The sequence below is a fragment of the Octopus sinensis genome, linkage group LG7, assembly GCF_006345805.1.
Source record: "Octopus sinensis linkage group LG7, ASM634580v1, whole genome shotgun sequence".
NCBI classification, from domain to species: Eukaryota; Metazoa; Mollusca; class Cephalopoda; order Octopoda; family Octopodidae; genus Octopus; species Octopus sinensis.
This window is the reverse complement of record NC_043003.1, coordinates 12525012-12548810: the sequence shown is the minus strand read 5'-3', so window position 1 is coordinate 12548810 and position 23799 is coordinate 12525012. Positions and strand designations below refer to the sequence as shown.

Here is a 23799-nt window from a genome sequence, read left to right as displayed (position 1 = left end):
AATTCTGTTTCCATTTCTTGCCAAGTGTCTTCCTGACACCTAGGGCAGAAAAACGCACTGTATACATTGGTAGGCCATTAAAATAAACATACCAGATTGTCCATTTACAAAGTCATGTGATAGAGAAAAAGGGGAAGAAAGACAGAGAAAAAACAAAAAAGTAAAAAAAAAATGAAGGGGAAAAAGAGAGAAAATTCACCGTGACAATGCTCTTCTCAATATGTGTGATGTACCAGTTAAGGCAATCTTTTGCACTTCCTGCATGGGTGGTAAGCCAGAAATCATTCTTAAATAATTCTCAGTTCCTTTTTTGATCATTCCAAGTGCTCTTACAATCACTGGTATTGTAACAGTCTTGAGATGCCACACCTTTTTGATTTCGATTAGCAAATCTTTATATTTTCTGAGCTTACCAAAATCTTTTGCCGAGATATTATGGTCACAGGGGATGCCCATGTCAATCAATAAACAGACGTTATTGTTTTGGTCTTTCACAACAATATCTGCTTTATTTGCATTGATGGTCTGGTCTGTACATACTGCGAAGTCTCAAAGAATAGTTACATTTTCTCCCTCAGTTACAGCCTGGATTTTATGGGGAGAGGGACAGTCAATTACATCAACCCCAGTACTCAACTGATACTTAAGTTATTGACCCTAAAAGGATGAAAGACAAAACTGACCTCAGTGGAATTTGAACTCAGAACATAGCGACAGACGAAATACCACTAAGCATTTCACCCAGCATGCTAACAATTATGCCAGCTCGCTGCCTTAAGAATAATAATCCTTTCTACTATAGGCACAAGGCCTGAAATTTTGGGGGAGGGGACTAGTCGATTACATTGACCCCCCCCCCCCCCGCTCAGTAGGCAACTGGTACTTAATTTATCAACCCTGAAAAGATGAAAGGCAAAGTCAACCTTGGTGGAATTTGAACTCAGAACGTAGCAAAGGGTGAAATACTGCTAAGCATTTCACCTGGCATGCTAACGATTCTGCCAGCTCACCAACTTAATAATAATAATAATAATAATAATAATAAAAAAACTATTCATGAGTGCCTGTTTGTGCTGAGTCATGGATTTTTAGACAACTACACACACACACACACACACAGGTAAATATGCATTGAGGATACTGTTGGACTCCATTTCCGAATGCAGAAGTTAATGTGTCATCAGGCAGTGATGCAGATCTATAAGTGTTTTGGTTCCTTTTACTACAACACAGAGCAGTCTAGAGCCACCTACCAATGTAGGTAAATGAAACTCCTGCACAATATGGAGCTATTTACAGTGTGAAGAGAAAATCAATGATTTATTGATAATTCCTTATATATTTCAGGTGAATCACCCCTGCAATGAATTTTTACAAACTAGATTTTTGCCACACGTTTTCTAAAGGTAAAAGTATGAGCAGTATCTGATTCACCTGAAATAAGGAATCACCATATTTTAAGGTGTATAAGGAACCCTTTTTTGTCAAAAATTAGATTTTAAAAAATGTCGGACTCTTTTATACATGGATAGTATAACTCCTTACAAAACCTTTTTTTCCAAATTTTAAGCCCCCAGAATTCGGGGGTTCCTTATGCATGTTAAAATACGGTTATAAATCATTAATTTTGTCTTAACATTGTAAGAAGCTCTTATTAATTCACAATGCTTTCACTCTTCCATACTGTGTGCGGGCGCACGCACGCATGTGTGTTAAATAACAGAAGTAAATTAAAGATAACTATTCAACAAAATAATATCAGAGACAGCCACAAATCTTGAAGGAAAAATTGGTACAGATTACCTAAAACCAGTGTTTGATTTAAATAGACCAAGTTTTAGATACACACAAACATGCGTAAACATGGAGAAGAATTATGTAACTTTCAACATAAAACATTCTGAAGGTGGCCAGTTGTTTACACACATAAACTTTCTAGGAATTAATTTTTCTAATTTTTTTTATATGCAGGGTTGAGCAACATTGAGTGAAGTTACTTTTTATGGGTTTTCAGTGTTTTTATTTTCTATTAATTGTAAATTTAATTTAGTTTAGTTTAGGAGTGAAAGGGAAGATCCTATTAATTTAACAATTAGAATTTTCAATAATAAATAATGTAAAACAATACCTTTTCCTCATTGGCTAACATCAGCGAGTCGACAGCTTTTTTTAGCTTTTCTATTTCGCTCTCTGCAAAAAAACAAACAAAATGAAACAAAATTACAAAACTGAAATTACAATAAATAAATAATAAATTATCAAAAATAACAATAACAATAAAAAAAAAATGGTTGCTTACATAATCAAGAATTAAAGAAGAAATGTTAAGTCAAACAATTGTATCTTTCTAAAGAAAACCAACATTATAGGTTGAAGTGATTGGAAAATTGAAATCAAAACTGAGCCACTGTCATAATAATTGCCAGCAGCAGCAGTAGGCCTCATGAGGGTGTTTTCAGCAGCTTGAGAGCAGGATCAAATTGACCAGTTTCTAACAACTCAACAGTTGAAAGAAGCAAAAGACACCTCTTTTACTCTTTTATTTGTTTCAGTCATTTGACTGTGGCCATACTGGAGCACCGCCTTTAATCGAGCAAATCGACCCCTTGACTTATTCTTTGTAAGCCTAGTACTTATTCTATCAGTCTCTTTTGCCAAACCGCTAAGTTACGAGGACGTAAACACACCAGCATCGGTTGTCAAGCAATGTTGGGGGGACAAACACAGACACATTATATACATATATATATATACGACAGGCTTCTTTCAGTTTCCGTCTACCAAATCCACTCGCAAGGCTTTGGTTGGCCCAAGGCTATAGTAGAAGATACTTGCCAAGGTGCCACGCAGTGGGACTGAACCCAGAACCATGTAGTTTGTAACCAAGCTACTTACCACACAGCCACTCCTATGCTTATTACAACACCTGTTAATACATATTGATCACATTAGTGCTTATATTCATGTAAAGCAACAAACACCTTTAACCAAGAGATCAGAACTTATTTCTAAGTGCTGACATAAGAATAAGTACTCTCTCTCCAAACACAATAGACCTATCAAACCACAATTAATGTTAACAGAGCAACCAGGTGTCAATAATTCTTTATCTTGTGGGAGAGGAGGAGGACAATGACTTTTACATGTACAGTAAATCTTGGGTATCACAACACTGTAACCTAAGCTCTCAAGGAATATGAAAAGAACTTCTACATAGTACCCTTATTAAATTTTAAAGTAGTTGAATATGAGTTATTTTATGAATCTTCCACCTAGGTATAAACTGAAAGGCTCTAAAATAATGCTGGATGGCAGGGGCATGTACATGCTTTATGCCACATCTAATATGTCCTAGAAATAACACACTACAAAAGCGGGATTGTACAATAAGCCTCAGATACCATTATAGAAAGAGGAGTTTGCATCACTGGGAACTGCTGGTTAGTGACACCCTTTTGACATCTTGAAATGGTCATAACTGCATTCGATTACTCAGTGAAGATCATGGTCATGTGAATCCAAGCAAGATCAACACAGTGAGTATTATTATTATTATTATTATTGATGCTAGTACTGCCCGATTGGCACCTGTGCTGGTGGCACGTAAAAAGCACCATTTGAATGTGGGCAATGTCAGTCCCACTGGACTGGCTCCAGTGCCAGCGGCACGTAAAATGCACCATATGAACATGGTTGATGCTGCCCGACTGGTTTCGTGTCAGTGGTATATAAAAAGCACCATTCAAGAGTGGTCATTACTAGTGCCATGTAAAAAGCAGCCTCTACACTCTCAGAGTGGTTAGCGTTAGGAAAGGCATCCAGCTGTAGAAACCTTGCCAGATCAGATTGGAGCCTGGTGCAGCCTCCTGGCTTGCCAGTCCTCAGGCAAACCATCCAGCCCATGCCAGCATGGAAAATGGATGTCAAACGATTATTATTATTATTTGTTAAGATTATATAGGACTGAGGTAACTCCTCCAGAAGTTATACAGAAATAAAAAATAGAAGAGTGCCATAGTTATCATGTGAAATTGGTTGAAATGAAGTAGACTGACATGTAATTTCTGAACCTGTGGAAGGCATGCTAGATGCCAAAATATTGTTCAACCAAATTCACATGATAACTAGGACACTCTTCTATTTTTTATTTCTATTATTATTATTATTATTATTATTATTATTATTATTATTGTTGTTATTATCATCATCATTATCATTATTGAGAAAGCTGGCAGAATCATTAGCATTCTGGACAAAATGTTTAGCGAAATTTTGCTCATCTTTACATTCTGAGTTCAAATTCCACCAAGGTTGATTTTGCCTTTCACCCTTTCAGGGTCAATAAAATAAGTACCAGGTGTGCACCAGGTCGACATAATTGACTAGCCTCCACACCCAAAATTTAAGGCCTTGTGCCTATAGTAGAAAGGATTATTATTATCATAAGTAGTAGTAGCAGTAGATGACAACTAGGGAGGAAGGAATATTTGTATAAATTTACTTTAATTGTATCATTAACCAGACACACACACACACATAAAAAAAATTAATGAAGATTTATTATTTGAGAAAATTTACAATTAATTGTCAGGAAAAATTAATTTTAGAGTCTTAATTTTTCACTTCCTGAATGCTAAATATTTATCAAGATATAAATTCTACATGGCAGAAAAGAAAAGAAGAAATAAAGAAAACACACACATATATAACAAGCAAGTAAAGAAAGAGTGGGGGGGGGGGGCATATACAAATTCACTTTCAGAATTAAACAGATATGGGAAATTCTCAAAATCATTTATTTTACAAATTCCGAAATATATAACAGCTTAACAAAGGATATCAAAAAGCAATTATAAATATAAAAGAGGTCAATCAAAGTGTTAATGTAATATAATATAATATATATGAATTGCCATGGAAGTATTAGAAAAGAAGTTAAAAAGTAGAAATAAAGGTTCACTGTTGCAATAGTAATATATTCAAAAAGAAAATGATTTCTTACATAGTGTAAGATCATTCATTATTGTTAAGTGTATTTTACAAAAGTTCTTTTGTATAAAACAGCTATGTAACACAAAGGAAGATTTTAAAATAGCAAAATTATGTATTTTTTTTCTTTAAATATATTTTCATGAACAGTATGTCAACAATAGACTGAAGAAGGTAAAAAAACGAAATAGAAAACAGCTTAAATTTTGCGAAAGACTTCAAAACACAAATATACACAGGCATCACAAAAGTGTTAAGATGTCTGTTTATTCTATACTGGCATGGCTCGACTTGATCAATTTCTGTGAAGCAGATGTTTTTACAAGTGGATGCCTTATTCTAATGTAAACCACTTCTCCACTAAGGAAAATACAAAGACTTAGCCAAGAACAAAAACATGTGTTGTCTTAAGGAACAGTCTTCTTTGAAAACTGAATTATTGTTAACCAAGAGAAAAGGAAGTATTTTTAGTATTGAACCTAGGTAAAGGAGCAATCGGCAGAATTGTTAGCATGCTGGGTAAAATGCTTAGCAGCATTCCATCCATCTTTATGTCCCAAGTTCAAGTTCAGCTGAGGCTGACATTGCCTTTCATCTTTTTAAAGTCAATAAAATAAGTACCAGTTGATGTAATTGGTGGAGGCGCATGGCTTAATGGTTAAGGTGTCAGCATCATAATCGTAATATTGTGGTTTTGACTCCTGGATCGAGTACCGCATTGTATTCTTGAGCAAAGCACTTCATTTCACGTTGCTCCAGTCCACTCAGCTGGCAAAAATGAGTAACGCTGTGATGGACTGTCCAACTGGGGAACACATACGCCATTGAAGCCAGGCCCATGAGCCTGGCTAGGCATTAAAAGGGTGTATTTATTTATATATTTTATTTTATGTAATTGACTCACCCCACTCCACTGAAATTACTGGCTTTGAGTCAGAATTTGAAACCATCATTAAACTTAGGTGCAGACATGCTGTATGGTTAAGAAGCTTGCTTCCCAACCATGTTGATCTTGGGTTCAGTCCCACTGCATAGCATCTTAGGTGTCTTCTACTATAACCATGGGTCAACTAAACCCTTGAGAGTGAATTTTGTAGATAAAAATCTAAAAGAAGCCCATTGTAAATGAGGATCATTGTACAAGTGAGGTTGTTTGTTTCCAGTCTTCTGTGAAAAACATATCTAGCTACGTTGCCAGGAAACAGGTGTGGGTTGGCAATAGGAAGGGCTTCCAGTTGTAGAAAATCTCAACAAATTCCAAAGTGGACATTAAATAATGATGAAATTTATTACTGAACAATTTTGGTTAAATATCATAATTCCTACAATCCAATGACAGACCACATGTTGTGCAGTACTAAAATTACATTTATTCAGTTTCTTCTCTTGAGGAATAGGATCACAAGAATTAGAGAAAATTTTTGAACCAATCAGAATTTCATGGATTGATACTTGTAAGACTTCAGTTAATTAAAGGTAGACTCAGCAAGTAAGTTCTCAGCAAATTCAAGACTGCAGGTGATAGATATCATCTTCAACTGTCTATTTCCTCTCCCTAAAAAAAAACTGAGGATTTATGGCTAATGGAAAATAAATCTTAAGCCTACTGAATTGGATATAGAAAGATATAGAATGATTTATAGCTTCAATATTTAGCAGGGGAACATGTTACTAGTTCTTATTTTATCAAGACTGGAGAAAACCCGGTGAGATTCAAACTTAGCAAAATGAGACAATTGAAGCTTACAGATCGTTTCTCTGCCATCTGGGTGATCTATGTCACTCTTATATTTGGAATATCAGATGAATGAAGCTTATATTTTAAGATGTTTAAAAAAAGAAATGAAAAGATAATGAGTTAAAAGGACAAAGAAGACAAATAGGGGAGTTGATGGGAATGAAGTCAAAGAAAGGGGAGTGTGTGGACAGTAAGTTAGAAAGAAGATACTAAAATATACAATATTGGAAAAATGAAAGGAAAGGAAAACTGAAAAAGATAAAGAGTGACAGAAAAATCTAGAAGAAGAATTTTTATTCCTATAAATAAATTTATTTCATAAAGAAGAATCACAAATATATTTCCCAAGAAAATATATTCAAATGCCAAAAGGACTACAAATAGTCATTCTTAAATATTTTGAACTTTTGCTGTTGGGAGTGTCTGCATTTACATAATCAGCAATACCTACGGAAGTGGAGGCAGTAAAAAGGAAAGAAGGAAGTAAAAGAAAAAGAATGACAAGAAGAGCTTGAAAATGCTGTCACACAAGTTATTTCAATGAATATAATCTTTCTATAAACATACAATTCTATTTGTTTGAGGTGCATAATTGAACTAAATTGCGTTGCACTGGTTTGCAGCTGGTGACTTAAATAAATTAGCTTTATTAGCTTTGCCCTCCCACCTATCTTTACATTGTTCAAATGTTATTACTGATTTTTATTTATTTTTTTTTACCAGTGTTAAATAGCTACAACAGTTTCACACACTAATAAAAGAACAACAAAGGTGATTTACTACAACTTGTTTCAGTAAATGGCTTTTCATGTTGCTTTGAAGTTAATGTTTGATTTCATAGTCTCTCTCTCTCTCTCTCTCTCTCTCTCTCTCTCTCTCTCTCCTTATAGTAAAATTTTATCAAGACAAACACAGTGGTTACTAAATTATAGAATTTGACTATTGATCTTCAGGTTTTCTAGTGAATTATAGTTGTTGAATTTGTTTAAGCACTTCTCCAACGAACTTTATGCTGTTTACACTGGCCAAACTATTTGATAAAAGTGCAGTCGAGTATTAAGGAAAGGATTCCATTCTTTACACACCTGTAAATAGCTAAGAAGCAGGAAAATATGTATAAATATCTATAGAAGCATATAAGAAGATATATACTTATAGCAAAATAATAACATCTTAATCTCTAGCGTTATTCTGCTGCAACTGCCATACCTTAATCATGGAATGAAATTGAGGGCATAGTGTTTTACAGATACAGCATCATCATCAATGTTTTAATGCCCAATTTTCCATGCTTGCATGGATTGGACGGAATTCATTGAGGCAAATTATTTATAGGCAGATGCACTTCCTGTCATCAGCCCTCTGTTTCTTTTCCCCATGGCTGGAAATGTTTTCCCAGAAGCTTGGAAATGAAAGACGCTGCTTATACGACAGTGACACTTGTTTACAACATTTATATTATTTGTAAGACAAATGACTAACAACAGTTTTAAAATTAAGAGTGTGTATACGAGAAGTCAGAGGTTACTGGATCAGCTATTGTACTTCAATCATTGAGGCTGTGGATTGAAGTCCAGTTGTATGCACCACTTGCCTCTGATATAAAAATAAAGATGGAATGCAACATATGACATTTTGTAAAATATTTAATTTCTATATTTCTGTTGTCTCAATTAATTTTGAAAACAGTAGCAAAACAAACTGGTATTTGAACATAAATTTACATGAAATTTTACAGGGAGGTTTTAATTTCGATCACCTTGAAACAGGAAGGTTGTATCACAGAATCAGGGGTGGTTTCAAGCAGGGTGGTATCAAAAGGGTTAGAGCTTTGCCAACATAGCTGCAGAATAGCAGGATATAGATAATATCTTTGATTTCATGCCATAGTTAAGACCATTTACTTTTTAGCAAAAATATAAAAATGATAAATAACTCTCACAGTAGAAGAGCTGACAAATGTACAACAAAGAATATAGTTTTCAAAGATGGTTTCTCCTAAGATTGCAACTTCAGTACTACCTGTGTAAATCTCTCTCAATTTTTTCTTTTATGGAACGTTTTAATTTAAACACGAACACTTGAAAACAGGTGGTTTGCTTCTTAAAACCAGAGGTGGTGTCAGACAATTGGGTATTAAGTGTTAGATATATTAAATGTATAACATGAAATTGAAATAAGTATTATGACCATAAAAACAAGGGTCCAAAGAAACTAATGACGGAGCCTCTATGTGAACTCAACCTTTTAAAAATAGAAACCAAATCTCCCTTAAATCACATTCTATAATCTTAAGAAAGGAAACACTTGACACTGTAGTCTTAGATACACTTGACCTGGACAAAAGAAGGAATTGCCACTGTTGGAATGTTTTTGATTAAATATCTATTTAAGCCAAGCTGACCAAAGGCTAAATAACATAGATAAGTTATTGTTAGAATATTTAATACATTTAAACATTGACTAATATGTTCATTTTGCTATCAAGTGTGAAAAAAAACTCCATATATCATTTGCTCTTATACTTCATCAGTGAAGTATAACTACCATCATTCTTTGTTGAAGTAATTGAGGAAAGACCCCAAGTATATATTCAAGGTCACACCTTAGTTGGCATAGGGAAGTAAAATTGTCAAAAAAAAAAAAAAAAAAAATTCACAGACATCAATCGTATGTAGAACAATAACAAAGATAATGTTAATGGTTTCAATGTATAAAGAATTTTTAAAATCTCTGTAAGTAACAAGCAAAATACCATTTCTTCTTGTGTCTGTTACTCACATATGTTGTCAGTTTTTTTTCCACTTTGGTCATATGATATGTAACCCATTAATCTATCGGTAGCAACATAAGTCCTTTTACTCACTTCACTTCTTTCTGGAACAGCACCTATTACCCATCTCTCTCTCCATAGCAGCATATGTTCCAATACTACTTTCTCTCTTTAGCTACAGTTACCCCACCACCACCACCACCACCTCTCTCTCGCCCTTTAGGTGTCTTCACGCTTCCTCTTAATTTTTTTACCTCACACTCCCTGTTTTGTGGTTTCATACACACATGCACACGCTCAGGTACACAATATTCCACATATGCACATCAAATTTTGTAATACATGATGATATAATATATGAACATCCCCTTTGAAAGAAACGCAGCTACAAAGTTCCACGTCATTAGAAATGTTAAGATGTAAAGTATCAGGTTTCTGTAGTAAAGAGACATCAGGTATATACCAATGCATAATGTCTGTATTATTTGTATTTAGTCTACAACACACCTTCTAAGTAAAATGTACCTACAATTTACTCGTAGCTAAACCCTTTATTAATATTCCTCTACTTACTATAACCATTGGTTTTAGCCCTTCAGTAAAAAAATATTCTTAGTCAGTTTCTCTGGTTGATAAGTAGGTATTTTTCCTTGTTAACTGTGAATTATAAGCATTCAACGAGAACGTTTGCTATAAGAATACACAAATAACTAAACTTACAATATCTTTAAAAATGCATACACCTGCATATGAACATATAGAAAGAAACTAAAGTGCTTCAGCATAAATATAAATGAAACACAGCAAAATCATGGTAAGAACTGTCCTTTATAATATACAAGTTAATAGAAAATACAAAGGAAAACAGGTTTTGAGAATGAAACTATTGAACAGTATATCTTTTTAAAGTAACATTGTGAATAAAACCAATCAAAATAATTGCAATTATTCCTTGAAATAAAGCCTTCCAAATGCTCAGAATGTTCCATAATAATAACTGATTGTCTAAATGGCTTCATTAACAATGGAAATGGGTGTTCCAGAAGTATAGCAGCCAGTATAAGAACAAAGCAGTAAAAGTTCAGGGAAATTTGTTATTAAAAAATGCTTTAACCATTTAACTTCTGATGGCAACACAAGAATTTTCTCTCTTCAGTGAAGAGTAGATTGCATGAGTCATGTGTAAGAAGTTTATTACTGTATGGTAATGAAGCATGACCACTGAATGCCGAGGATGAGTGAACTACCATTATCTATCCATTGGAGGAGTAATGTTCAGTGCATGAATGACTTAATACAAATGAGTTGAGAGAAAAACTGAGTATAGAAGGAATCAAATGTAGTATGGAAGACAGAAGCTACATTGGCACCAACATGTGGAGCAAATGGATATGATAGGGACAAGGGTGGAGGTGGGATTTGAGAAGCTTGCTTCCCAATCATATGGTCTTGGGTTCAATCACATTGCATGACACCTTGAGCCAACCAAGCCTTGTGAGTGGAATTGGTAGACAGAAACTGAAAGAAGCCTGTTGTATATGGATATGATTGGGACAAGGGTGGACACACACATATATGTATATGTGTGTCTGTGTTTGTCTCCCCCACTCCCAACATCGCTTGGCAACCGATGCTGGTGTGTTTGCGTCCCCGTAACTTAGCGGTTCGGCAAAAGAGACTGATAGAATAAGTACTAGGCTTATAAAGAATAAGTACTGGGGTCGATTTTCTCGACTAAAAAGGCGGTGCTCCAGCATGGCCGCAGTCAAATGACTGAAACAAGTAAAAGAATAAAAGAAAAGAAAAAGAATAAAGTTACAGAAAGAAGTGGTGAAAATTGATTTCAGGATAGTGAACCTTGCAAAGGAAATGACTATGACATGTGATGGAACACTGCACTGGAAAAAAAAAAACAGTCTAAGATATGAACATTATCAGTATCATCATAATTATCATCATCATGAGAAAGATGACAATGATGATGAACATGCAAGTGAATATAAATTCAGGATGGAAAAATTGTAGCTAATCAAGGCAAAGCAAAGCTGAATTTTGTTTAAATCTTAAAACGTTACATATCACAAATGAGATGACATAACTGATGTATGAAGTAATGGCAGTGTCACGAAATACAAATACTGAGCCAATGAAAAATACGTTGGCAAGTTCACACGATGAAATTTTTATTTTTAATTACCAGACAACTTTAAAATTACGTAGCTAGATTAAAATGTGCTCTGATAAATTTCGGTTTGAAGCAGAGATTATCAAGATGGAGCAAGGTTATATAGCTAAAGTTGGTAAACAAATTAGAGGATGGTAGAGATAGAAAGAAAAGAAAAACAAGAACTACCGAATCAATGTATGAAAGGAAATGATTGCATTACTGATAGAAAGAAGTTATACAAGTAAATTAGAGAAAACAGGTATATAAAGGCTGATGTAAAATGAACCGACATATCAAGATTACAGTAAAATTTCGAATTACAGAAGAGCATTTGTTGATCTACTCAGATGTTTAATCCAGATAAGTATCTGTTACTGAATATTGGGAGTAAAATATAGAGGAGAAATTAGCATAAGAATATTAAGAATACCATACAGTCAATCAACATATGTACATCTTTATATATAAAAGTAAGGTTGTGTGTCTGTCTCCTACGATTTAGATTCCTAACTACTCCCACATTTTGCGGTGCAGTTTAACCAAAACCGGGTATCTTATAGTCGTGATTCATATCGAGCCCTTCTGGGTATTAGCGCGCGTCTACGATGAGTCTACGATTTAAAAAAAAATTAACCATCATTTTTTCCCATTTTAATGCATTTTTTCGCTATTATATAAGGGAAGTAACTCTCTAAAAATGTCTACGATGAGTCAACGATTTAAAAAAAAATTTACAATAATTTTTTTCCCATTTTTAATGTATTTTTTTGCTATAACTCTCTAAAAATGCTTATATAGTTATTTCCCTTACAAACCCGAGCAACGCCGGGCGATACTGCTAGTCACTTATAAAATAATATACATCAGTCTCATAAAATAATAGTCTGACCTAATAAAACTACTTAACTTACTTTATAAATAAAGAAATAAGAAAGACTTTTGTGAAAAATGTCACATATTTTACAGCTTTACTAGTTTCTGTCACTAGACTGCAACCATACTAAGACACAATCTTCAAGGGTCAGTCAATAATATCAATCCCAGTACTTATTACCAACTGGAATGTATTTTAACAATCTCTGTTTGTTGAACTGGTAGGTTATGGAACATAATGGGATAAAATATAAACAACACTAGTTGATATACTGGTGCAAACATAAACATGGTCACAATTTGTGAGGGAGTTGTACATGTGCTTTGTTGATATGGAGAAGGCATTGAGGAAGAGGGGTGTACTAGAGGTAATAGCAAGGGCAGTGATGAGTTTGTATGAGGGGGTAAAGACAAGAATTAGAATTGGATCAGAGCTGTCAGAGGAATTTGTGGTGAAAGTTGGTGTGCATCAGGGATCTGTGTTGTCACCGTTGTTGTTTGCAATAGTGGTTTATGTGGTGACAAAGAGGGCAAGAGAGGGATTAATAGTGGAGATACTGTATGCAGATGACCTTGTTCTCATGAGTGAGATGATCGAGGGATTGAGGGAGAAGTTTTTGAAATGGAAGGAGGCGTTTGAAGGCAAGGGTTTGAAGGTAAACCTCGGAAGACAAAGGTGATGGTGAGTTGGGAGGAAGGAGAAGTGTTAGTGAGTAAGGTGGATCAATGTGGTGTTGTGTATGGGATGTGAGAAATGGATTCATGGTAGATGTACGAAAATGAAGAAGGTGACTCCAAGACTGGCGAGAGAGTTTGTTTGTGGAAGATGTAAGGAAGGAGCAGGAGGGCTGGCGGAACCAGTGGAAACACTACGTAACGAAGTGGAAACAGTGAGAGGGTTTTGTTATTTGGAAGTTAGGGTAGATGTAAGTGGTGGATGTGAAGCAGCTGTGACAGCAAGAGCAAGACTTGGCTGGGTGAAGTTCAGGGATGTGGAGCGTTGTTATATGGGAAAAGGTTCTCATTAAAGATAAAAGGAAGGGTCTATAAGAGTTGTGTGAGAGCTGAAATGTTGTACGGGAGTGAGACATGGTATCTGAGGGAGAGAGAGATGGTAATTTTGAGAAGGACTGAGAGAGCAATGGTAAATATGTGGGGTGAAGCTGTTTGATAAGAGGAGGACTCAGGACTCGATGGGGATGCTGGGGTTGGAGGAACTGGTGGAATGGTTGGCAAGGGCGAATGGAGGGAGGTGGTATGGGCATGTGTTGAGGAGGGTCATTGCGTTTGAGGTAAATGGAGTGCAAAAGCAAAGTAGACCAAGGAAAAGGTGGAAGGGACAGGTGGAGGGGGGATTCAGAAGGTTGGTTTGAAAAAGGAGGACATCCAAAACAAGGCAAAATGGTGAGATGGTGTGAGGGCAGTTGCTATGGCATTAAGGTAGTGTGTGTGTTTGTCCCCCAACCATTGCTTGACAACTGATGTTGGTTTGTTTACGTGCCCGTAACTTAGCTGCTTGGCAAAAGAGACCAACAGAATAAATACTAGGCTTACAAAGAATAAGTAGGCGCAGGAATGGCTATGGGTAAGAAGCTTGCTCCTCAACCACATGGTTCCAGGTTCAGTCCCACTATGTGGCACCTTGGGCAGGTGTCTTCTACTATAGCCACGGGCTGACCAAAGTCTTGTGGGTGGATTTAGTAGACGGAAACTGAAAGAAGCCCGTCATGTGTGTGTGTGTAGTCGTGTCTGTGTTTGTCCCCCCACTATTGCTTGACAACTGATATTGGTGTATTTACATCCCCATAACTTAGCGGTTCAGCAAAAGTGACCAATAGAATAAGTACTAGCCTTACAACGAATAAGTTCTGGGGCCGACTTGTTCGACTAAAGGCAATGCTCCAGCATGGCCACAGTCAAATGACTGAAACAAGTACAAGAATAAAACCACATGCCATTTCTTCCCAAAATTATTTCTTTCTACACATAATATACATCTATCCAAGCTATTTCAAAATAAAATTTTGAAACATTAAAATAAGGGTAACGACAACAGTTTAATGGATAACATTCAATTATTGATATTTTTCAAGCCTGTTGCCTTCCTAAAGAAAAATATTGGTACTAGAGTCAGCAAAAATATAGCAAACAGCTCAAATAATTACAGGATATACTTTATTTATTCATGTAGAAGTCACACTGTTCTACATTTGATTCTAAATGAGAAACAGGGTGCAATTTATACACGAGGAAATGCTAAAAATTATGAAGGGAAAAATTTTGTACTAAATTAGGAGTGCAATTTATACATGAGTAAACACAGTATATTAATTTGCAGACGCAGTGCATAATTGGTAGAGCATCAAACAAAATATCTTGTGGTGAGAAAATACCTAGTGGCATTTAATTGCATCCGATTATATTTTTATTACAAATCCTCTCTAGTTTCCCTTTCTCTTTCATCCTTCGACGGTTGGTAAAATATATTACAAGGGAGAATATCATTAATTATTCTCTAAAAGTCAGTATTTCAGCATGGCTACAGTTCAATGACTGGAACTAATAAAAGAATAGAAAGAACTAAGACTTGCCACTTGATTCCACAAAATATACTAGGATCCAAATTCATTAATTCAATTTTTTGCAGTCAGCAGTGAAGTTAAATACACTGCTAAAAACACACTGGCCTCCGCTACTCACGTAGCTTGAGGGAATTAAAGCTAAAAGTAATAAATAGATTCACTATCGTTATCACTGCATGATAAGGATTTCAGCGAAGTAGAACAGCAGATGGAAATAGTAATGAAAATATATGTTAATAGTGTGTGGAGTGGGGACAAATTAGAGACTGATGGCGAGGCATGAAGTTATCTTGGAGGAAACTGCTCCAGTTTGGCAATGACTTAGATATGATCAAAATGTTTACGAAGTAAACATGAATAGCTTCTTGACCACAGTGAAATTTTTTCAACTCTTAAAACTGAAGTTACAGGCGTAGGAGTGGCTGTGTGGTAAGTAGCTTGCTTACCAACCGTATGGTTCCAGGTTCAGTCCCACTGCGTGGCATCTTGGGCAAGTGTCTTCTTCCATAGCCTCAGGCCAACCAAAGCCTTGTGAGTGGATTTGGTAGACGGAAACTGAAAGAAGCCTGTTGTATATATGTATATATATGTATGTGTGTGTTTGTGTGTCTGTGTTTGTCCCCCCAACATTGCTTGACAACCAATGCTGGTGTGTTTATGTCCCCGTAACTTAGCGGTTCGGCAAAAGAGAGCAATAGAATGAGTACTAGGCTTACAAAGAATAAGTCCTGGGGTCGATTTGCTTGATTAAAGGCGGTGCTCCAGCATGGCCTCAGTCAAATGACTGAAACAAGTAAAAGAGTAAAAGAATGTATGGGGTAGAACACTAGCATCTATTAAAAGAATTCTTAAAATGTTTTGATCCAATTTCAACTTGAAGTTTCCACATGTAATAAGTGTCTAGAATTGATAAGACATTATTTAAAAAATTAATAAAAAAGAACTTGGTTTATAGTAAGAGGTAGGCCAGACAACACATGGAAGGATTTAGAACAGATTAAGAGTACTGGAACTTACAGACGAAGTAATTATGAAACGAAACTGGGTGAAAGAAGCAACTTAAGCTTACACAGAGAAGCAGGCATTCAATAATGATATTTGAAATTACAAAATCTTTCTTTAAATATTCAATGAGTATTTTGAAGTCTAATGCAGTTGGCTACATGACAGGCAACCACTTGCCAAGCTTTGGCTTCAATTATACATGCATTGTTACATATGTAAAGTTGGTCTGGTAACAATTAGAGCCAGGTGGATTTATTCAAGGGGAAGACAAAAAAAGAAAAGAAAAATTTTGATGATGATAACGATTATGATTGGAATGAACATTAGAGGCAAGGTGAAAGTGTTTTTTTTCTTTTCCTTTTTTTTTGAGAGAAAAAATTTGGAAATTTGTTATAAAAAAAATGCTTTAACCATTTTGTTACCATATTTCCATTGAAATACACTGCATTTATTTTAATTAATTTTGAAAATAATGAAAAATTAATTAAAATGACAGTCATTGATGAAAGGTTTTAATCTATCAATTTAAAACAGGAAGTGTATATCAGGACCAATGGCAGTCTCAGGTGTGTTGGTACCAAAATGGTTAAACACTGAAATCTTTTAATTCGGACAAGACTGATAATGAACAACCAATTCAAAAATACTGAGGGTACTGACTAAAAAGATTTGTTAAAACTGGAAAAATTAAATTATAGAAAATGTTACCAGCGTCGCCTTACTGGCACTTGTGCTGGTGGCACATGAAAAAATATTCGAGTGACGTCATTGCCAGTGCCACTGGACTGGCTCCTGTGCAGGTGACATGTAAAAAACACCATTTGAGCGTGACTTGCCAGTACCACCTGACTGGCCCTCATGCTGGTAGCATGTAAAAGCACCCACTACACTCTCAGAGTGGTTGGCATTAGGAAGGGCATCCAGCTGTAGAAACTCTGCCAGATCAGATTGGAGCCTGGTGCAGCCATCTGATTCGCCAGTCCTCAGTCAAATTGTCCAACCCATGCCAGCATGGAAAGCGGACGTTCAGCAGAGTATTATGTTCTTGAATGAAATACTTCATTTTATGTTGTTTCTGTCCACTCAGCTGTAAATGGCCCTGCAATGACTGATCTCTCGATCAAGGGGAATGTTGAGATCTCAGTCACTTACACGCCATCGAAACCAGGTAACCAGCAAGGTATCTCAAAAGAAATTAAATGAGAAAAATAGCCTACAACATCCAAATGATACCTGGACAAATTCCTCCAAGAAGTACCAGATAAACCATCAACACCTGGATACATATCAATCAACAACAACTCCTTGCTCAAGTGGTCCATGGTGTCTTAAAACATGACTTAAAAGACCTCTCTAGGTGGTGCTATTAAGTTAGTCAAGGCCTGGACCATTAATTGGCCGAAACCAATCTAAATTATCTAAGTTAATTGATCAAGATACCTCAAATCAATATCAGCTGCTTCTCTACAACTAACCTTGTCTTGAGTTTAAGCACCCTATATAAATCTTAGGGAGTTATAACAATTGCATACTTCAACTACAGCCTCTACAAGTCAACAAGGAGGTGAAAGTCCTTACATGGTCACACAACCTACTAGAAATAGGAGGTAAATCTCCCTCAAATCAAACAATCTTTAAAAATGAAAAAAAAAACACCTCAAGATATGTAGTCCTACAAATTTTTAAAAAATAGGATAGTCATATGGCTGGAATGTCTTTGATTATCAATCTGCTTGATCAAGTTGACCAGGAAGCAAAATAACAACTTTCTGATATACAAAAACAGATTAGGCAATAAACTTGCATGTATCATGACTGACCTGCTACAGTGCATCTCTTACACATTCCATTCAAGTTTATATCCTTTCCCAAATAAAACTGAAACCTAATGCTTGAGTGAAAAATCCACTACACCGCCGCCACCAACACCACTTGTAGCCATATTTATCACCAGCTCAAAATAACACAATATACTCTATTGCAAACCAGGTTACATTTATCATGAATTGATCTGTGATAACACAGATCAGAGATCATTGAAAGGCTCTTTCTGCTTGTACTACAAAAATATGTCCCATCAATCACCCACAATGCACTTGCGTTTATGTGACTATACTGCAAGGCTGCATATTTTTTTATACAGATTTAGGTATTTGCACCTATCAACAAATGATCTGTGAACAGAGGAAGTAAAAAAGTGGCTGATCCTAACAACACAGGTGAGTGTATTCTGTTCAGGGAAAAGTAGAGATCAAGAAAATACAGGACAGTGAAAGCTTCACTGTTGTGGGTTGTAAGTTTGGTGTCAATAAATTTACTAATTATTTAATTTTTTTTTAACTGAACCTTTGTGGTAAATGAGGAGAAATGTGCTACTATATGCTACTATTTTTATTAGAACAGTGAATGACTTAATTGGCGGAACACTGGCCAAAATATTCAGCAATTTCTTTATTGATGTGAGTTTGATTCCTGGTGGTACACTGTGTTCTTGAGCAAGACACTTTATTTCACATTGCTCCAGTCCACTCAACTGACAAAAATGAATTGTACCTGTATTTCAAAGGGGCCAGCTTTGTCATTTTCTGAGTCTCACTGAGTCCCCCTGAGAACAACATTAAGGGTACGTGTGTCTGGGGAGTGCTTAACCACTTGCATAGTAATTCTACAAATAGGCTGTTCCTATGATCAGACCCGCTGGAACCCTTGTCATCGTATCCGGCAGAGCGCCAGTGTATACATGTATGTCTGTCTTCATATTTTAAGTTGAAATCTGAGGGTGGTTTTGCTTCCATTCTTCCAGGGTCAATAAACAAATACTTACTAGTCAAGCACTGTGGCTGATCTAATCAACTACATTGCCACTCTTCAAACATTGTGGCTTTGTGCTGATATTAGACACCATCATCATCATTATTATTATTATTATTGTTACTAAAATAGCTTAAACAACTATAGTCATTATTGTTGTTTATTTATGTTCTTTCAGATGCAACCCATATTGTTGGAAACCATACCAAGATATTCTTCTCTAAAAATAGGATTAAGAGAAAAAAAATGGCAAAATGAAACACTGTTTGTTCTTTTAAATGTTTTGAGTTGGACTAAACTATCCTGTCTAACTCATCCTAAATAATCTTCTTAATAACTTACAGAGAGCTACTTTCTTTTCTTCAGTTTTTTTTTAAGTACTATATAGTTGATGCAGGCACGGCTGTGTGATTAAGAATCTCACTTTACAATTCTGTAGTTACAGGTTCAGTTTCACTGTGGGTAAGTGTCTTCTATTATAGCCCCAAGCCAACTGGTACCTTGTGAATGAACTTGGCAGATGGAAACTGTGTTGAAGCCAGTCATATACATGAGTGTGTGTGGCAACAGGGTGTTAGTTTGTTTATGTCCCCTTAACTTAGTGGTTTGGCAAAAGAGACCAATAGAATAAGTACCTGACTAAAATAATAAGTAGTGGATCTGATTTATTCAACTAAACCCTTCAAGGCAATGCTCCAGCATGGTTGCAGTTGAATGACCAAGACAAGTAAAAGACAAAAGATAGTATGTAAGCCACCACTAATTAATCTGTTCTATTTTAGATGCTTAGAGCTTTCACAATTGCTAAGGAGAGCAATCTGCGATGCTGCCTAATGCTTACAAAAGAGATCTTTAACCCTTTCATTACTGTATTTATTTTGAGATTCTCTGTTTTTCTCTCAATTATTTTAAATATCACAAAGAATTTAGTAAAATAACTTATCATTAATCTAGTGTTAGGAACATTAATTGTGACTAAGGTTTGGTGAAAGATTTTAATTCAAAACTTATGAAAACAAGACATTTGTACTATAGAGCCAGAGCCGGTTTCAGCCAGGTTAGTAACGAAAGGGTTAAGAAGATTCAACTAAATCGAGAAAATAGATATCAAGAAAAGGAAACAGTAATTGTAAAACATCTGCTCCCGGAAGATATATTTCTTATGTTACAACACAGTTAAAATACGCCAGAACCAAGGAAGAAATTTCTACATGGTTACTTAACTTACTAGAAATAGCAGCCAAATTTCCTTCAAGACAACCATACGGTCTTATTTGAAGAAAAGTTTACTTTATATAGTCTCATATAAAAATCACCACTGAAACTAGTAAAGCATTGATTCAGAATATGTATCCATAATTGCAAGATTATCTATCTATGTATCAGTTAGAAATCCAACCAATGCCAGAATTACTAACTTTGGTAGGTTTTCAGAAAACTAATGTTAGTTTAAGTATTTTAGGATGTTGGCTATCACATCAAAGGGTACTCATTCACCGTTTAGCATTCAGATTACTCTGTCAAGTTGAACACTTAATTAACCACAAGGTTTTGAATGAATTATGCATTATATTTGTAGCTTTGAGATTTAGGTGGTGTGACTGTATGCGTTTAGAATGACATTGTAGGGTAAGTGTAAGAGGCCAGATAAGGACAGTTTGAGCATAAAGCAGATAGCATATTTGGATTGGATATGACTGGTTTAAATGCTAATATTTTCTCACCAGCATTGTTTTGAATTGTTAAGAAAAATAAGAGTCACCTCTCAATAGCTCAACTCATGAAACAAAACATTAATAAAAGAGAATGATGACACATCGCTACTGAAGTCAAATGGAAAAATGCTTAAATAACAAAGGTTTTTATTAGATTGCATTAACGAGCTCACAATTTTACCATAGGCAAAAGCTTTCAACAAATTCATGTTCTTCTCAAGCAAGATGTTTTTCAATGATTTAATGCCATAAAATTACAGAAAATATCAGCCGATTTCACATATGCCAAAAGTAACCATTTAGAAATTAATAATATACATAAAAAAAAACACAAGTAAAAATTCTTTTCAAATTTAGGTTGTATCAACAATTTCTACCCAACATCCTAAATGTTGCCTACTTTATTTATGTATTGAACAACTTATACAAATAAACTGAATGCCTCTTTGTTCTATAATCCTTTAATCAAACTGTTTTCCAGGTCAAATCAGATTGTAAACACTGTGATTAACATGACCTTCGTGTGTAGTAAATAAACTAGTTTCTTTTGATGAGAGCACAAGGCCTATTTAAATAGAAAGTAAGTATACTCAACCGAATTGACTCTAGTTTGTTATTGACAGTTATTTGATCAACACCAGCAATATTTGAACTCTCAATAAGGAGGAGAAATTTAATTGACAAAAACTGGAAAGCAAGGTGATCCATTGTTTAAATCAGGGCGTACAGAACCCCTTGTTACAAGGTAAAATTTTGACCATGTTCAAATGTTAAGCCAACCCTTGACAAAGTTCTCTAAAAATCCATATAGTAAAAAATTAGTTTAAACCTTAAAACCCAAACAACAATTTAATATAGTTGCTTTCAAGACCTCTTAAAAGATAAACAAATTTCCTTAAGTTCTTTCATCTGAAATACACTGCCTGTTTCAATTAATTTTGAAAATAATGAAGAATTTAATAAAATAAATTATTAAGATAGTGTTTGGAACATAATTTAACATAAAATTTTGAATAGAAGGTTTAATTTCAAACAGTTTTAAAACAGATTATATAACAAGGGGAAGTCTTGAGTAAGCTGTATCAAAAGGGTTAAGTTATAATGCATGTCTTATATTAATTAAGAATCAAAATACTTATGGTGTATCATATTCTTATTGCAAATTAGCATTTAATATTTGTTTTCCTTCCAGCACTCATTTTCAAAAAATCTATTTGAAGACATTACTGTCAAACCAGGTATTTGTTATTGGTGACAAACAGACAGATGACAAGAAATTATATGGAAACCTACATAATGAACATAAAAACATGACAAATTTACCTATATCTTGGAGCAATATTTAGTTTCTTTGCTTATTTTCATTAAAGGTTTTAAAATCAATTTTGCAAAGTGCAACACAATAACCTCTTCTGAACTGACTAATTTTCATAAAAGAAAGGAGTTACTAAGTAAGTCCTTTGTTCATTATAAATTGGATACACGGTGTATATGCATGTCATACTTGTGAAGATTTTGGTTGTAGTTCATAAAAAATCCAACCTTGAAAGTTATTATTTAACTAAGCATATAAAATAGCAACACATGAAAGGAATGCTACATTTAAATGAGTCAGCACTTTAAAAAGAGTTTTTATGCAATCAAATTTCAAAAGATATTAAAGAAACTACTTCCATAAAGCAAGCAAGTTATGAAGTATATGAGCTAATTGCAAAAAAATTGAAATCACACATGAAAGGTGAGTTAGTTAAAGAGCCAATAGTTATTGCTACACAAATTTTCAATTCTAGCAATATTAGCTTGCCTGAAAATATTAGTTTATCATGGAGGACAGTTGCTGACCATAAAAAAAAAACAGGACAGTATACAATAATATTTAAGTATTCTTGAACGAAACTTTTTTTTAGAATTTCTATTTTATGCAATAGCAGTAGAAGAAACAACAAAATGTTGTGTATGTAGGACAATTGGTTTGTTTTTATGTGGAATAATGCTAGACTTTATCATACAAGAAGCTTTACTTATTGAAGCACAGAACTACAAGAGATGGAGACCTTTTTCCTGAGTCAGATTAATAGTATATCATTTTAAATTACTCTATCAAAAGCTTAGTGGTATAATTACATATAAAGTAATGATAGGATCTCAAAAAAATAATTTAATTTAACCAAGAAATTATTAAAGAATCCTCAACTGGATATGTTAATAGTGCTTTGTTGCCTTGTTGATCAACAAAATTTATGTGCACATTCTCCAAGAATGAAGAATGCTGTAAAAGTAGACACAAAATAAATTCATAAGATATAAGGCATTGGACAACAGAATTTATAGAAATGTTGAGGGATCTAAGAGTGGAAGGGGAAATAAAACTGAATACTATAAGCTGGAATTATAACTCAATATACTAAATATTTACTCAACAATGACAAAAATAGTTGCTTTGTACAGAGTAAAAATAAAGAGTTCTCGCTGGCCTAAGATTTGTATGTTCATTCGAGGTAATATAACTGAGCTAAATAGGAGAAACAGTGATGAATGGAGAACCAATAGATGGATGAAGGAAACAAGGATAATCCTGATAGGCTAAAGTGACAAGTACTGATAGAGTTGAAGAAACTGGGTGGATGGGGGAAAACAAGATATAATGTATTTTATTTATGTGCCCTTTTCAAGCTTAGCCAGGTTCATGGGCCCGGTTTCTGTGGCGTATGTGTTCCCCCTAGCTGGACGGAACGCCAGTCCATCGCAGCGTTACTCAAGAAACAGGAAGAAAGAGTGAGAGAAAGTTGGGGCAAAAGAGTACAACAGGGGTCACCACCACCCCCTGCCAGAGCCTCGTGGAGCTTTAGGTGTTTTCGCTCAATAAATGCACACAACACCCAGTCTGGGAATTGAAACCGTGATCCTCCGACCAGGAGTCCACTGCCCTAACTATTGGGCCATTGCGCCTCCACAATATAATGTATACCTAAACAGTAAAGAAGCTAAGTAAAGGAGATTTAGCATTGCTTTAAGGATGATAGGAAGACCACTTTTGAATTTCAAGTTTGTGTGTTATTAGAGAGAAAAGTATTCAGAGTGACATCTCTGTGCTTTTCTTCAGTAACAGTTGAAGATTGATGAAAATATTATGAGAAAGATAGTCA

General features: G+C 35.0%; 1 protein-coding gene across 17 annotated transcripts in view; it reads right to left on the bottom strand.

The window, feature by feature from the left end:
• LOC115213920 (liprin-beta-1) overlaps positions 1-23799 on the bottom strand; it is a 488566-nt gene that overhangs the window by 89271 nt on the left and 375496 nt on the right. For all 17 annotated transcript variants that reach the window (XM_036504518.1, XM_036504513.1, XM_036504519.1 and 14 more), the window contains one exon: positions 2129-2190. In XM_036504518.1, the coding sequence (XP_036360411.1) occupies positions 2129-2190 (62 nt within the window). The remainder of the gene's footprint in view (positions 1-2128; positions 2191-23799) is intronic.